This window comes from Pinus tabuliformis, chromosome 7, assembly GCF_031772625.1.
Source record: "Pinus tabuliformis cultivar Carrire ecotype Pingquan chromosome 7, CPIR1, whole genome shotgun sequence".
NCBI lineage: Eukaryota > Viridiplantae > Streptophyta > Pinopsida > Pinales > Pinaceae > Pinus > Pinus tabuliformis.
The window spans coordinates 22,790,413-22,806,731 of NC_142293.1; the positions used below are offsets into that span (position 1 = coordinate 22,790,413).

The window sequence follows — 16,319 nt, forward strand, 5'->3', positions numbered from 1 at the left end:
AAAAAACAATACTAGATTCCAGATACAATGGAGATACCTTCCACCATTTCAGAAATTCTAATACCATTCAAACCCTAGCAAGTGAACAAGATACCTGTGTTCAACAATACTCTACATCAAGCTGTTACTAATGGCTGAAAATAAAAATATGCAGAAAATAAAACAGCTCACAGCACTTCAGGAGAGTAACACCAGCAAGATTTCAACCCCAAAGTCTTTCTTTATTAGCACCAGAAAAAGTTTACAAGAGAGCTTTCGTCAGCACAGGACTCACAGATCGAATCTGGTTCAAATGACCCCTAGCACCCTATTTAAGTGAAAAACTCCCAACAGCTAGTTCGAGTGATCCATGTCAAACTAATCTCGACTGTCGATGAAGATCAAGATATCTCTTAATCTCATCCGTCGAATTTTTAATGCATTAAATAATTGAAATTCAACATTTATTTACTCAAAAATATTATTATTTTATTATTTTTAAGTTTTTATTTTATTTTATTATTTATTTTATTTTATTTTTATTTATTTATTTATTTATTTCTATTTTATTTTTTATTTTTATATCTTTTATATATATATTCTTTTTTATTGTTTTTTATCTTTTCAATTTTTTAATTTTTTTAATTTTTAATTTATTTTTAAATAGATCCTCGAACTTAGCCTTTGGAAAAATCACCTAGGACTTAGGACTTATGAGGGGATTAAGACATTTTCTAACCCTCAAGACACTTTACATCATAACTTTTACAATTTTTCATCTCAAGGGGGAAAACTCACTTGACATAGACCCTCATAAACCACCCAGTTCTGCGACACAACTATAATCTAGCAGATCAACACACTAGGATTCCTCTAAGATTCTAGTGACAAAATTCATTCCAGCTTTGGGGTTAGGCTGAAGGATAACTCTGCCGATCATGGATCGGTGAGACAAAAAACTTTCCGGAACGTAGATTATCACTAGAAAATTAGGTACACCTAGGCAATTTACATATATGACTCAACTCTGCTAAGATTATTTACAATTCACACATGTAGACTGAGTTTACAACATAAATTGATCGGGCTGATGATGACAGGCACGGACACGTCGCTCAAGCACTATTCCTTTTGCGAAAAAGGGGGTGTACTGCTAATGAGTAGTTGACACATAGTGGTCAACAACATGTAAATAAAGTAAACTGCATATAGAACATTAAACGATCGACAGAAAACAAGCCAAGACAAGAGACAATAATTCTTCTTTTATCTTCAATAATTCAGCAGAGAGAAATAGTACAATAAATCTGATTTATATCAACAGTAGCAAACCCTAGATCAGCAGCATCAACATTAGCGGCTTCATCATCAAACTAGGGTAGACGATATCTCACAAACCGACCGTCGGAACGGCTTGATTCCACCACCAAAAGTTGCGGCTTTTAGAGGAGGTTCAGATGAACCTACAACACAGTTCAGATGAGGAGATCTTCTAGTCCATGCAGGTCAAACTTTACTTCTGCAGTTGTAGTTTCAGTTTCGGCAGCTTCCGGCTTTAAACTAGGGCAGTCGATATCTTGCAAACCGTCCGTCGGATTGACTTGATTCCACCACCAAAAGTTGCGGCTTTCAGAGGAGGTTCAGATGAACCTACAGTGCAGTTCAGATGAGGAGATCTTCTAGTCCACGCAAGTCAATCTTTACTTCTGTAGTTGCAGCTTCAGTTTCAACAACTTTTGGCTTCACATGTGTGAGGGAAAGACCCTTTTCTGCGCAGTAGAGAAGAGAATCTTTTCTGCGCAGTATAGAGAGAGAGATGTGATGAGATGAGTGAGTCCAAATGAGGAAAAGTCCTTTTGTATTTATACACAACATTGGTGTTTGAATAGATGTGACTATTGGGCTTCTGAGCCTACATGAGTTGTAGGTAGGCTCGATAATAATTCCATAATCAAAATAAATTCATATCTCCATGAATACTTATCGGAATCAGATGATCTTTATATTAATCCTACACCTCTCGACGAGAGGAATCTAATAAAAATATTATCAGCCATGAATAAGATGACCCACATGAAGCTTTTCCCTAGTTGCCCATTTTTACATGGTGGGACGTTGTTGCTGTTGGTGCAGAACAGTGTCTAAGGAGACAAACCCGAGGTAGAGAGAGTCACTACCTTAGCAGATTTATTGCCAAAGAAATCAAGGTCTGGGTTGTTGAGCAACAACAAAGGACGATTGAAGAGGAGTGATTCGACATTTGGCGGAAGGATTACAGGACTCAGAGGGAGTCTAGAAAGAACTTGTTCCTTAGAGGATTTCTAGCGCCAAAGAAATCCAGATCCGAGTCTTGTTGGGGAAGTAGTAAGAGAGGGAGAATAGAACCTGTTCTACACTTGTTTGAGCAGAGATGGCAATAAATGGACTGAGGGATCAGGACAGATTGGATGGAGCATCCAACTTTGTCATCTGGAAGGCCAGGATCCTGGCAGTCTTGGACAAGAATCGCATCAAGGATTATGCCTTGAAAGTGGTGGTTGTACTGGTCGATGCTGATCCTTTCAAGAAATATGAGGTGGCTCAAGCGAAGGCAAAGTGCATGATCTTGGATAGGGTCAAGGATCATGTGATCCCACATATTGCTGAAAAGGAAACAACAAGGGAAATGTGGGAGGCCTTGACCACCTTGTATGAGGGAACTTTCGTCCAACGGAAGATGTTGCTTGAGAACCAGCTGAGACAGTATCAAATGCAGAAGGGAGAATAAATCGATCCCTTCCTTCTCAAGTTGCAAGGGATTCGAGATCAGCTGACTTCCATGGGATCTACACCAAATCCTGAGTTCATGGTTAGGACTGCCCTGAATGCAGTCACTGAAGACTGGGAAACCTTTTTCCGGAGCATCTTGGGCAGAGCTTCCCTCCCCGGTTGGGAGAAGATGTGGGCAACTCTTCGACATGAAGAGATCAGGCAATTAACCAAGGCAGGAAGTAGCGACAAAGGAGTCAGAGTCAAGAAGGAGGAAGAGGAGGATGCAACTCTCACATGAGCGGAACAACAAGGGCAATAGAAGAGGAAAAAGAAAGACATAACCAAAGTCAGATGCTTCAAGTGTGGGGAATTGGGACATTGCGCCACTCAGTGCCCTCAGAAGAACGGCAAGCAAGAGAAGTCTGACTCGAAGACTGCTCTAGCGAAAGTTGATAAGTAGGATGATGACGAGGATTGTGCCATGAGTGCTCATGCACCTCTAGAGAAGAGGTGGGGTGACATTGAGTTATAGTCAGGAGCACTACACAAGCGGCAGGATTCTTGAGGCGCTCAAACTCTTGGATTACATATGGCTACGAGAGCCCTTAATGACAGTAGAAGATTGACGGGAGTCAGTTGGTGTGAGGGATGATGGAGCAATATTGGCAAAGCTAGAGTGTCAGAGTCTGAAGCAACGCAGTGGAGGTTGCAACAGTGCAGGAGGCACAAAGCAGATTGCAACAACGCAATAGTAGTAGAGGGTCAGCACAGATTAGCAGCAAAGGTAGCTTCAGTATCACGGGGTATCTAGACTGACCAGCATGTCATCTTTTGGGTGATTTATTTCAGTTGCTTACTTCTCAGCAACTGAGTTGCAGTGCAACAGTTAGCAGTGGCAATGTTATGGGCAGCATAATGCAGCATATTAAGAGGGAGTTGTAGTACAGATGCAGCAGTGACAGTGGCAGTGTCATGGGCAACAATACAGATTGTAGCAACGCAGTGGATGAAGGGCAGCAGGTCGAGCATCAGCAGCGTCGAGGACGGATGCCATGGATCAACGTGATACTTTTGTTGTGAAGTATTACTAGAACACATTCCTCGCTAAGAGGGAGTGTTGATTTTGGGTAGCATCGGATGTGTTCTAGCTCTGAAATTTTGTGGAGGGGCTAGAGTACATGAGATCTCCAAAATCCAGAAATCATTTGGAGAATTTCACACGGATTTTGAGTTATTAAAATAAATTAATATCTTTAATGGGGTTCCTAAGTCTAAACTTAGGAAAATAAAAATATTAATGGGTATTAATAAAAATTTGGGTGAGAAGCTTCTAAGAGATGAGGATCAAGTTTGTTTTAATATTAGCCATTGATTAGGGACTTATCTCGGTCGTTGATTAATCAAAAGGAAAAGTATAAGAGGAGGCTTGAGGGTCATTGGAGATACACCAAGTTGATTAGTGAGTTCGATTTTTCTGGGGCGTGGTTTACTGAGAAAATCAAACCAGTGATTTGAGTTGCAGTGAGGGGAAAAAGCAGAGATTTGGATCGGGAAGGAGTTTCGAGCCAAAGAGTACCAGGCAGAGAGGCAACAGTAGCATCAGAGAGGCAGCGCAGAGGCCTATGCAGACCAGAAAGGGGCTCACGCAGAGCTGACGCAGGCCAAGAGGGTCTCTTGCAGTGACAGTGCAAGATAATCGTCAGAAGTTCGAGATTTTGCCGAAGAAGCAAGGTTCTGAGATAGGAGGGTTGAAGAGAAGTCTTCCTCCAGCAAATTGATCCGGCAGAAGGGGTGACGCAGTCTCCTAGAGGCAAGACGTTGGCCCACGTAGGGATTGTGTTGGGATTTCGCAATGCTTGCCAAAGTTAGGCCATTCAGTGAATCAGTTGTGACTTGGAGAACGAGGTAAACCCTTGTATGTATTTCTTGTTGCTGAGATTTCTCTAAAATTTTGCCAGTGTGAGAGGCAACCTGTTGTACTCAGATTTTACTTTCTTAATAATACAAACCCTCTATCTGCTGCACCGCTTTTCCTGCATTGTGCTTTTCACGGGAAGTGTTGTCCAAAAATAATGGTTTCCCTTGTGTGTTTGTCTCATATTTATTTCAGTTTATGATCAGTATTTCAGTGTAGTCTGCAGTAGTGATTTTCATCACTGTTTATAAATTAAATAACTTTTTGAATGTAATAACAAGTAGGAGATGATAAACCAATGATTGCAATAGGATTTCTGGTGCAGATTCAAAAATTCTCACACAGCAGTCAGGATATCAACATGGAGGAGTATCCACTGGATACATATCCATTTGTGGGTGTTTTTAGTTGCTTCTCTCAGCAACTGAGTTGCTTGCGAATGCAGTGTTAGCAGTGGTAGTGCTAGCAGCATAGTAGATGCAAAATTTGAGAGGGAGCTGCAGTACAAATGTAGCATTGGCAGTGGCAGCGGTAGTGTCAAAGGCAACAGTACACTAGTAGGAGTAGTGCAGTGGTTGATGAACAACATGTCAGACATCAACAACGCAGAGACGATGCTTCAGAGCCAGAACAGTATGCAAAGAGGCAGTGTATTGTTAGAGCACATTCCCTGCTAAGAGGGAGTGTTGATCTGGGGTAGCATCGGATGTGCTCTAAGCCTCAAATTTTGCGGGGAGGCTTGGGCAATGGTATTCCAAAGAACCCGTAAAACATTTTGGGAAATCCCCCTCAGAAGTGATTTTATTAAAATAATTAATATTTTTAATGGGGTTCCCAAGTCTAAACTTAGGAAAATTAAAATATTAATGGGTATTAATCTAATCAGGAGTGAAACTTCTAGAAAAGGTCATGGATAAAGTCAAATCCAGTGTTGATAATATCGCCAAAATATCGGAAATATTCAGAAATATCGCGATATTTTCGGCTCTCGAAAATATCGCGATATTTCCGAAATATCGCCAATATTTTGGAAAATATCGCGCAACGATCGAAAATATCGCCCGGTGACTGTAAAAAATTTCTGCACGGCCTGTAAAAATCTGATTTTGGTTTTTTTTCATATCATTTTCATTTCTAATTGCTAGAGAAGGAAGGGGAGAGCTATGTGGTTGATGCCAAGGAGGGTTTGAGCGTTCTAGGCCCTAGTATTGATATGCTATTCATGGTAATGTTAAATTCTTAAAGTAAAAGTGACATTCTCCTTACTTCATGGTAATCTTCATTTTCATCCTTTTACTTAAATTTTTAACATTACCATGAAATGACTCGGGATGTTTGAGAGTGGTTCCGGCCTCATTGGATTTCATATGGAGAAAGTAGAATTTTAGATTTCATTCAAAATGCAGCAGACTTATAATTTTTTTAGGATTTTAGGATTGGGAAATTGTAATGTTTCCAGGTGACACCACCTGCCCGGGCTACCCCTGCCACCAGTAGAGGACGTGGTCTACCTCCTATAGCTCCTACTTCTAGTTCTTCAGCTTCTAGAGCATAGCAAACTCCACTGCCAACTCCACCAGCACCAACATCTACATCTAGAGGGAAAGGGAAAGAGGGGCAGAGGAAATCAATAGGATTAGACTTTAGTTATTTTCTTATGTGCTTGTAAGTTGTACATGAACAATGAACATTGAATATTCAAGAATCAAGACCAAGCATATCACATTCTAATTTCTAAATAGTAAATTTTGATTCTATTTATTTTTTTAAGTGAACTATGGACTTTGAGAAGTAATTATATTTTAATTTGATTAGATAAGCTGCAACTTGCAATTTAATATGGATAAAAAACTATATTTCGCTGTATGTATATATATATATATATATATATATATATATAAAACGTGTCCCCCGAGTCTTGTTTCCAGGTCGTTGCGTTTTGTATTGAATACTCGTATTTATGTGTCCTCTGTGTCTCGTGTCCTCGTGTCATGTGACTTAGCTTAGACAATATTGATGTATTGTCTCTGTGGAGGGTGGAGTCTGAGGAGCCCCTCTTGGAGGAGTCACCTTCATGGTTAGAGCCAGTGGCAGATGATCCATTAGAGCAGGGGCAGCAAGAGGAGGACTTCGAGTCAGAGGAGCAACAACACTCAGAGGAGGAGCAGCAGGAGGAGGAGGAGGACACTGCGAGAGCATCGGCATCAACACCATCTGTTATAGATATAGGAGAGCATAGCCCCATACCTAGCACTCACTATTTGACATTAGGTGCAAAGGCAGGGTCAGGGCCTCCTACTACTAGGGGTAGGCCTGGAAAACAGCCCATCATGTTTTCCCGTAAAAGGGGGTGAGGGCAGTGATTTCAAATAGATAGCTGCTAGTTTTATTTGTTATGCTACATATAACTCATGATGATGAGATACTTTTATATATGTGATGTTATTTTGTATTGGTTCTCCACATTTGAGTCCTTGAATGGACAATTATCAGGGATTAGCAGGATTTGGTATCGCCTTTGATGTATCATTTCTATTTGACATCATATATATCAGTGTTTTCTTCATATTTATGTGCCAATGTGTTTATTTCATGTTGTTATTGCTTTATATGTTTAAAAATCTTTAAAAAAGGAATATATTATGCATTTTTTATGCTTGCTGATATTTGCCAATATTTTGCCGATATTTGCGCCGATATTGTCGATAAGATATTTTTTGGACCCTCGCCGATATTTTCCCGATACTGATATTATCAACACTGGTCAAATCAATCTAAGCCTTTGATTATGTTTTAATCTAGGCCGTTGGTTGCCCAACCGGAAGATATAAGAAGGGACTTGAGGGTCATTTGGAAACACACAGAGAGATTGAGAAAATCGATTTTCTGAGGTGAGTTCTCAGGAGAAAAATTGAGTGAGGAGATCTTGCAGCAGAGGGGCAGTGAGAATCCGGGAGAAGGAATTTCCAGAGAGTCCAAGTTAGAGATAAGACAGAAATACATCCAGAGAAACGCTAACGCTGGCGTAAGTAGTGCTAATGTAGAGGGAGTGCAGTCAGTGAGGAGAAGTTGAGTTTATGCTGAGGGAATTCGAAGTATAGTTTCCAGAAGCCAGGGTGTGAGTCTGGGAGGCAGGATATTCGATTTCTCAGCTAGCAGATGATTTAGAGTAGAGAGTCAGCATAATACCTAGGAGGGGTCATGTAGAAGCTACCAAGGGTGATGCAGTTCTGCGCAGAGGCCACGCAGAGCCTCCAAAGCTGAAGGATTAGTCATTGATTCTCCAGTGACAGGGTGAGATCAATTCACCAGTATTTTGTCCAGTATTCTCTCTGTATCAGATTGCTAGTTGAGCATCCTAGAATTGTACTTAGAATTTTCTCCTGCATAATAATAAACCCTCAAAGCTACTGCACCGGTTTTCCTGCATTGGGTTTTACTGGGGATTATTTGTCCAAAAATAATTGTGTCCTATGTGTTGTATTGTTCTTTCTTGCTCAGTATTTTGTTTCTTTTATGCAACCAACTCACAAAATAGAAGAAAGAGATAGATCAATGACTTAAAACGTAGCCTCTTCGAAGGGGCAACCTCCTTTACATTACACAAATGAACAATTCTTGGATGATACAAATGACAAGGCCTCCTTTCTATATATAGGAGTCTAAGGGGTCACAATATAATTAGAGCTGACATAACAACAATAATGTAAGGGCACAACAATAACAATAGTGGGCTTCTATGGGCACAATAATAACAATATGGGGACAGCATAGGCACAACAATAACAATAACGGGTACAATGACAATAATAATAAGCGAATACACCAGTATTATAGGGACCTAACATGCCCCTCTCCTTCAAAAAAGTGTTGTCCTCAATGCTTGAGTAGTTCTGGATGTTTCTGTATAAAATTCTCATCCTCCCATTTAGAATCTTCAATGGGCAAGTTCTTCCACTTGATGAGATACTCTGAAATTGATCGATTTCACAGCTGTCGAGTTGTTTTTCTGTGATTGCTTTAGTTTCCAATATGATTTTTCCTTCCTCATCAAGCTCTGGAAATATTGTTTGAACTGGGAGCTTGTCACCTATAACCTTCTTTAAGCATGAAACATGGAAAATTGGGTGCACTCAGGAAGATTCAGGAAGTTCCAATTTGTATGCCATAGTACCAATCTTTCGCAACACCTTGTATGGACCATAATACTTTGGTGATAATTTATTATCCTTCTTAGCTTGCTTGACGGAAATTTGTTTGTATGGTTGTAGCCATAGAAATACCCAGTCACCTACATCAAAACTTCTTTCACTGCGATGTTGATCTCCCTGTTGTTTCATTTTATTATGCGCCAAAATAAGGTTATCCTTTAAGAGTTGGAAAACTTTTTGTTGATGCTGGATGTGATCTTCCATTACTTGAACCTTAGAATTTTCTCTTAAATATGATGTGATGGACGATGGATGATATCCATAAAGCGCCATAAATGGGGTCATTTTTGCTGCAATATGGAAGGAAGTGTTATACCACCATTCAGTGAGAGGCAACCATTTGACCCATTGTGTCTGTTTATCAGATACAAAACAACGAAGATATCCTTCCAAACATTTGTTCACTATCTTAGTTTGCCCATCAGATTGAGGATGATAAGATGAGCTATGAGCTAACTGAGTACCCAGACAAGAAAATAATTTTATCTAAAAATTTCCAGTGAAAATAGGATCTCTGTCACTTACAATAATCTTTGGGTTTCCATGTAGGTTTTGAATTTTTTCCATAAATGCAGTAGCAACTGTACTAGCTTTAAATGGATGAGATAATGCACAAAAGTGTGCATACTTGGTAAGTCTATCAACTACCACCATGATGACACTCTTTCCTTCGGACTTGGGTAAACTTGTGATAAAATCCATTGAAACCTCCTCCCAACATTGACTTGGAATGGATAAAGGTAGTAATAGACTTGGGGTCTTAATTGTCTCGACTTTACTTTATTGGCAAACCAAACATTCTGCCACAAACTTTTGAATATCAGATTTAAGGCCATCCCAAAAAAAATCCTTCTTAACCCTGCGGTAAGTTTTTAGAAATCATGAATGCCCTCCCAAGGGAGATGTGTGCAATTCCCTACGAATTTTTTGTTTGAGTTGGGAATTCTTACAAAAGTATAAGAAATCTTTGTACCATAACGAATCATTTTTCCAGCTAAATATATCAAATGTACTGGGATCTTGCTGCAACTTTTGAATGAGTGCCCACACTTCTTCATCATTCATCCCTTGCTTCGTTTATCCAATCTGGTTGGAATCTGGATAATAGAAATGGCACAAAGCAATGCTTCCACATACTCATCCTTTCTTGAGAGTGCATCTGCAACAACATTTTGCTTCCCTTTTTTGTAGATAATTTCAAAGTCATAACCCAACATCTTTGTGATCCATTTTTGTTGCTATTTTGAAGATAATCTTTGTTCTAAAAAGTATTTAAGACTATCATGATCTGTTTTTACCTTGAAGTGTCTTCCCATTTGGTAAAGTCGCCATTTCTTAAGTGCATGTGGTATTGTTAACATTTCCTTCTCATAAGTAGCATCATGTAAATATTTTCCTTTGATTGGACGACTTTCAAATGCAATGGGTCTTTCTTCTTGAATTAAAACAACACCAATTCCATTTCCTGAGGCATCACATTCCACAATAAAGGTTTTTGTGAAGTCTGGTGTAACTAAGACCAGTGCTTCGCACATTGCCTCTTTAAGATGTTCAAAGGCCTTTGTTGCTTCTGGAGTCCAAGAAAATGCATCTTTCTTCAGTAATGTTGTTATAGGTGCCGCTATTCTCCCATATTTCTTAACAAACTTGTGATAATACCCTGTCAACCCAAGAAATCCTCACAGATACTTTATGGATGTGGGGATTTTCCATTCCTTAATGGATTTAATTTTGCTAGGATCTACCTTAACACCTTCATGAGATACAATATGACCCAAATATTCTACCTCTTGTACTCCAAAGAAACATTTGGAGGTTTTTGCATATAATTGTTTTTCTTCCAATAGTTTGAGCACTTTGTCAACATGTTGAACATGATCCTTCCAAGACTTGTAGATTAGTATATTATCATAAAATACTAACAAAATTTTTCTAAGGGTGGGTTTGAAAATGGAATTCATCAAACCTTGAAATGTAGAAGGTGCATTGGTAAGGCCAAAAGGCAAGACCAAAAATTCATAATGACCCTCATCAGTTCTAATGTTGTTTTCGAAATGTCTTCAGTCTTCATTCTAATTTGATGATATCCTGAACGAAGGTCTAACTTGGTGAAGTAAATTGCTCCATGCAATTCATGTAATAATTCATCAATGACAGGAATGGGGAATTTATATTTAATAGTGAGCTTGTTGAGCTCCCCATAATCTGAACACATGCGCCATAATCCATCCTTCTTATGCACCAATACTACTAGAGCAGAGAAAGAACTTTGACTAGGTTTAATTATACCAGCCTCCAACATTTTGCAACCATACATTCAATTTCACTCTTTTGGGCATGGGGATATCTGTAAGGCTTGATGTTTGGTGGAATACTTCATGGAATCAAATGAATAGCATGATCATGATTCCAAATAGGTGGAAGGCCTTTGGGAGTCTCAAATACCCTAGAATGATTGTCCAAAACTTTTTGGAGATCTGGAGAAATAGATGATTCCAATGTGGGAACCTCTGGCAAACATAATTATGCAATTACGCCTCATTGCTCTTTCTTTAGAAGCTTTGTCATGTCGTTAGAGCTTATTATCTTTCCCGTTTTACCTATGATACCCCTTAATTCAACTTCCTTTCCTTATGAAACAAATTTCAAGAAAAGTTCTTGAAAATTAAAAGTTATCGTACCCAAAGATTGTAGCCATTGGACTCCTAGTACAACATCAACACCACCCATTGGAATGGAAAGCATTGGACTATTCAACACATATTCTCCCATGGATAGCTTGATATTATGGCACTTTCCAGAGCAATTTATGGTTCCTCCATTTGCAACCATCACTTGACACTTTGGTGTTGGATATAGGAAGCAATTCAATCCGTTGGCTATCTTACAATGAATAAAATTATAAAATTATGGGCACTGTCTGAATCAATCAACACTATTACCTTTTTCTTTTTGCTATGTCCTTCTATCTTGATAGTTTGAGGAGTGGTAATTCCGGCCAATGCATTACAAGATATGGTCGGATTCATTTATTCTTTCTCTAGGGTTTGTTCCTGGTGTGTATCCTCTTCTTTTGATGTTTCTTGTTCCTTTTCTTCCTCCTCTTCACAATCTATGTAAAATAATTTCTTCTCAGCACACTTATGACCTTTAGTGTATTTGCTATCACAACTGTAACAAAGCCCTTTTGCTCTTTCTTCTTCCAATTGTTGTGGTGTCAACCTTGTAGGTTGTGGAAGGCTAGGGGCAACAACACTTCCATCTTTATAGTTGTGAGTGTTAGGCTTCCTTGTTGCCATAATTTTGCTTTCAATTTTTCTTGCCAACCTGAATGCCTTCTCCAATGAATCAGGTTCCCAAAGGCGAACCTCATGTTGGATGTTATCCTTTAATGTCCCTATGAACACATCAATCCTATGCTTCTCTCGAATATCTTTTACCCTTATATTCAATTTTTGGAAGTCCTCAATGTGCTCCACCATTGAACCCTTTTGTTTGAGATTTATCAATTGGCTAAAAAGGTGTCACTTTTTGTATTTTCATAATGTGCTATCATTTCTTCAATAAAAAATTCCCAAGTGACAATTTGTTTACGAGAGAAAAGCCATCAATACCATACAAACTGATTGGGTTCCAAATATTTCTTCATCTGCAGTATCCATGTTATGGGATCCTTGCCATCAAACTTCCTCATATCGATCTTCGGAACATGGTGGGTCAACGTTAGATTCTATGAAATCATGACTAATATTTATTTTGTTCTCATCACGAGTTTCCTTTACTACCATTTCGCCATTAGTAAGCATTTCTTGTAGCAACTTTGTCAAATCTATCTTCAAATCTTCCATGTTGCCTTTAAGTTTTTCTTCTATACCATCCATCTTAGCTTCCATTCCATTCTTTAAACCATCCATCTTAGCTTCAGTTACTTTTTGTGAGAGCGAAATTTGTTGCACTTGGTCTCGTAATTTTGATATATCATGTTGCATTTCTTCCTCTTCTTCATGTGTCATAGTAGAGATTTTAGGTTGCTTACTAGGTGTTTCCATTTTCTTTCTTCGGGTCATCAATGAATAATAATTATGCTTCACAATGCCCTTTGAATCACTTCAAACTACTTTCTCAAACAAGGCTTATGCAAATTTAAAAAAAAATACTACACACCTTTTTTTTCTGCTTTGTATGAGCTCGATCTTGAAATGCCTGTAACTCTGTAATTTCAGATCTCCAAGTTCTGAAATTTTGGCTTGTGATAGCCCTCTGAGTCTTCTTTCCAACCCTGCAAGTTTGATCGCAATTGGATTCCCGAAGAAAGAGTTATGCCCAATCTCCTGTGATGACCTAATTATAGACTGGTTTAGTAGAGCGAACTTGTACGACGTGCCACATGTCACTGTTTCGACCTTAGGTTCTGAAAACGATACCCAACAAACTACAGTCCATCTGCTTTCTGTCACTTTTTATGAAATTTGAATCAGATTCTCAGAGAGAAAGTTATGATGATTTTCCCAAGGTGACCTGTTTGAGATCCAATTTGGGAGCCTGCAAAAACCCTAACTTCCTCAGTTCATATCTCTGAAAATATAGCGAGACAAGATCTGAAATTCGGTCACGCGGTTCATCACGATTTCGTCTCAAATGGGTTTTAATTCATCTTTTGAAGCTTCGTAGAAAAAAATTATAGCGAAAATTCCACAATGGCTTGTTTGAAGCAGCGAAACCCTAGAATCCAAAGCTCTGATACCAATTGTTATGCAACCAGCTCACAAAATAGAAGAAAGAGATAGATCAACGACTTAAAACGTAGCCTCTTCGAGGGGGGCAACCTCCTTTACATTACACAAATGAACAATTCTTGGATGATACAAATGACAAGACCTCCTTTCTATATATAGGAGTCTAAGGGGTCACGATATAATCAGAGCCGACATAACAATAATAATGTAAGGGAAAAAACAATAACAATAGTGGGCTTCTATGGGGCACAATAATAATAATATGGGGACAACATGGGCACAACAATAATAATAAAGGAATACACTAGTATTATAGGGAACTAACAATTTCCGCAAATATAAGTGAAGGCTGCAGATGTAGTTACTTCGAAATTTACCATAGAAGACAGTAAATAACTTGTATGATTTAATCAAGTAGGAGACTAAACATAAGTTTGCTGCAGTAGGGATTCGAGTTTAGGAATTTTTACATCAATGTCCTAATGCAATCCATCCTTTTAGAAGTTCTTCCTTTTTTGTAAGCATGTTAAAGGTCCATAGAAAGATGAATTATGCCTCCAGATATGCAAAGGTTGCCTCAGGGAATGTGAGAATTACCCTCAACATAAAAATATGTAGCAAAGGACCCCAAAGTGAGATGTTGCCACATGTACAACAATGCCTCCAAAGATGTCAAGTAAGGGTAGGATGAGTGGTTAGGACGAGACGTTAACTCATTCTCCGCCCATGTTCAATTGCCCCAAATGACATGTTAAGCCTGTTGCGATGAGGCTAGAGGAATAGGTGGCCCCAGGGAGTTTCTCCATTTGTTGTCAATTCAGGATGTCTTGGTTCTTGCTAAGTCATATATTCCTGGTATATTTGGCTTGTGGGCAGCTGGATATACTCTTGGTGTTATAGTGGCAGCCGAAAGGTTTGATCTTGGGCCTTGCCCAGATTACTCCAATGAGTTATCGATTCACCATGGTTGAAAAAAAACAATGCCTCCAAAGATATGAACTCAACAATGGAACACTCCCAAATACGTAAACATCCTTCTATATGTGAAATAAAAGTAATCATATTTATATCCATCACCATCTCTCCTATGCATGATAAACAAGGTGATGCTCGGACCAATGACTTGTACCAAGCTCCTGAAATTCACATCTCCAGGTATAGTGCATATTAAAAGAATGCCTCCATAAATGCAAAATGAACTTGCAGTTTCATGCAGTAATAATTTTAAGAGACGTAAGGCCAGTTATTTTATCAATTAGAAATAGAATGTCCATATTGAAAGTTAAAAATAAAAAATAATACAAGGATCCTTAGCTCAATTGGTTAGTGCACTCAGCCAAAGTGTCATTTCCTTATTTCCTAAAACTATAACACCTTTACTGCAAACACATGAAAGGAAATACCATTTAAAGTTTCAATCTATTGTAGCTCAGTCAAACCTGAATGAGGCGCTCTCGTAATGCTGGATCTGGGTCTGTTAGGAGACGTTTCGCCACATATGGGTAAGCTACCTATAACAAATACCATATACAATTAGTCACTGGGGACCTGCATTTTGGTCAATAGAAAATGATATTGCTGCATCAAATATCACTGTGGTGCACTGTGCTTTTAGATATGTATACTTAAGAATGCTTTACATGGATACCCCAAGAATGTCTTCCAAAATAAAACACCATGCAATATAAAATTGCTTAGAATATTAAATGAAGTAGATGACATGAAATGAGAGATGAACATTGCTAAATGTAGAAAAATAAAAAATAGAAAGAGAATCTTCTTATGTTCAATATTGTTTGAAATGTGACTTGAACACCTTTAATTAATAAACAAATCAACACAGAACAACTTTCTTCACCTCAAGAAACTTGAAGTCTGGTTGAAGAGTGAAACAAATTCCTTCTTGAGTCAATAATGATCGAATAACAAGAGAAAACCTTTCAGGAATACGGATTGGATACTGGTATACAAGTTTGTTAAATTTCTCTGCATTCAGAAACAGTAAATCAGTTTAGTTGCAAACAGAAATACATAGTGCATACAGTGTGTCTGAAGTATAAGAGAATATGAGAACAAGTTACGAATAAAAGTATTATTATAACTACAAATCATGTACTTATTTACTATAAAGGTAATATTTGATTGTAATAAATAAGTATCTTACAGATCTTTCCAGGTCATCTACCTTCTTATAAAGAACAAATAAAATCATAATGAAACCCATCAACAAAACAAGCCCATACACAAAATTGCCCATGGGCCATGTTGACTGCTCAGTTGCACTTAGCAGATATGAAGACTCCATAGCCCAAGTTTCAGAATGTATATCATAATTTCTCAGAGTTGAGAAGTCAGCGGAACATTCGAGCCCCCTTTCTCTCTCCTCTTTCATCATTCTCTCAGTCCTCAGATTCCGCAACCCAGCGGGGATATTGTATAAATGTCACTGGCATGATGAATAAGGCTATGTAATAGACTTAGGGTGCTTGATACTCGATCAGAGAGCAAGTACACCTTGGAGTGTTTTTTTACTTGGTTAATTATTCTTGTTTTTCAACAGTGAATAAGTTACTAGGTTTTTTCACTCACCGCATTCCCAAAACTAGGGTGACAGTTTGAAGACCATGCCTTAAGCCATCTTAGTGTCTAGGGTTGATGTATATTACCATGCTAGGGCATCTCTGAAATTTCATGGAATTTGACTAGGTCTAAGTAGAATTTTTCAAT

At 38.5% G+C, this 16,319-nt stretch overlaps 1 protein-coding gene across 4 annotated transcripts in view; it reads right to left on the minus strand.

The window, feature by feature from the left end:
* The window catches only part of LOC149244930 (protein ACTIVITY OF BC1 COMPLEX KINASE 1, chloroplastic-like), a 352,991-nt gene that overhangs the window by 58,729 nt on the left and 277,943 nt on the right, over nt 1-16,319 (minus strand). For all 4 annotated transcript variants that reach the window (XM_089457620.1, XM_089457621.1, XM_089457622.1 and 1 more), the window contains 2 exons: nt 15,451-15,578; nt 15,032-15,103 (listed from right to left, as the gene is read on the minus strand). In XM_089457620.1, the coding sequence (XP_089313746.1) occupies nt 15,032-15,103; nt 15,451-15,578 (200 nt within the window). The remainder of the gene's footprint in view (nt 1-15,031; nt 15,104-15,450; nt 15,579-16,319) is intronic.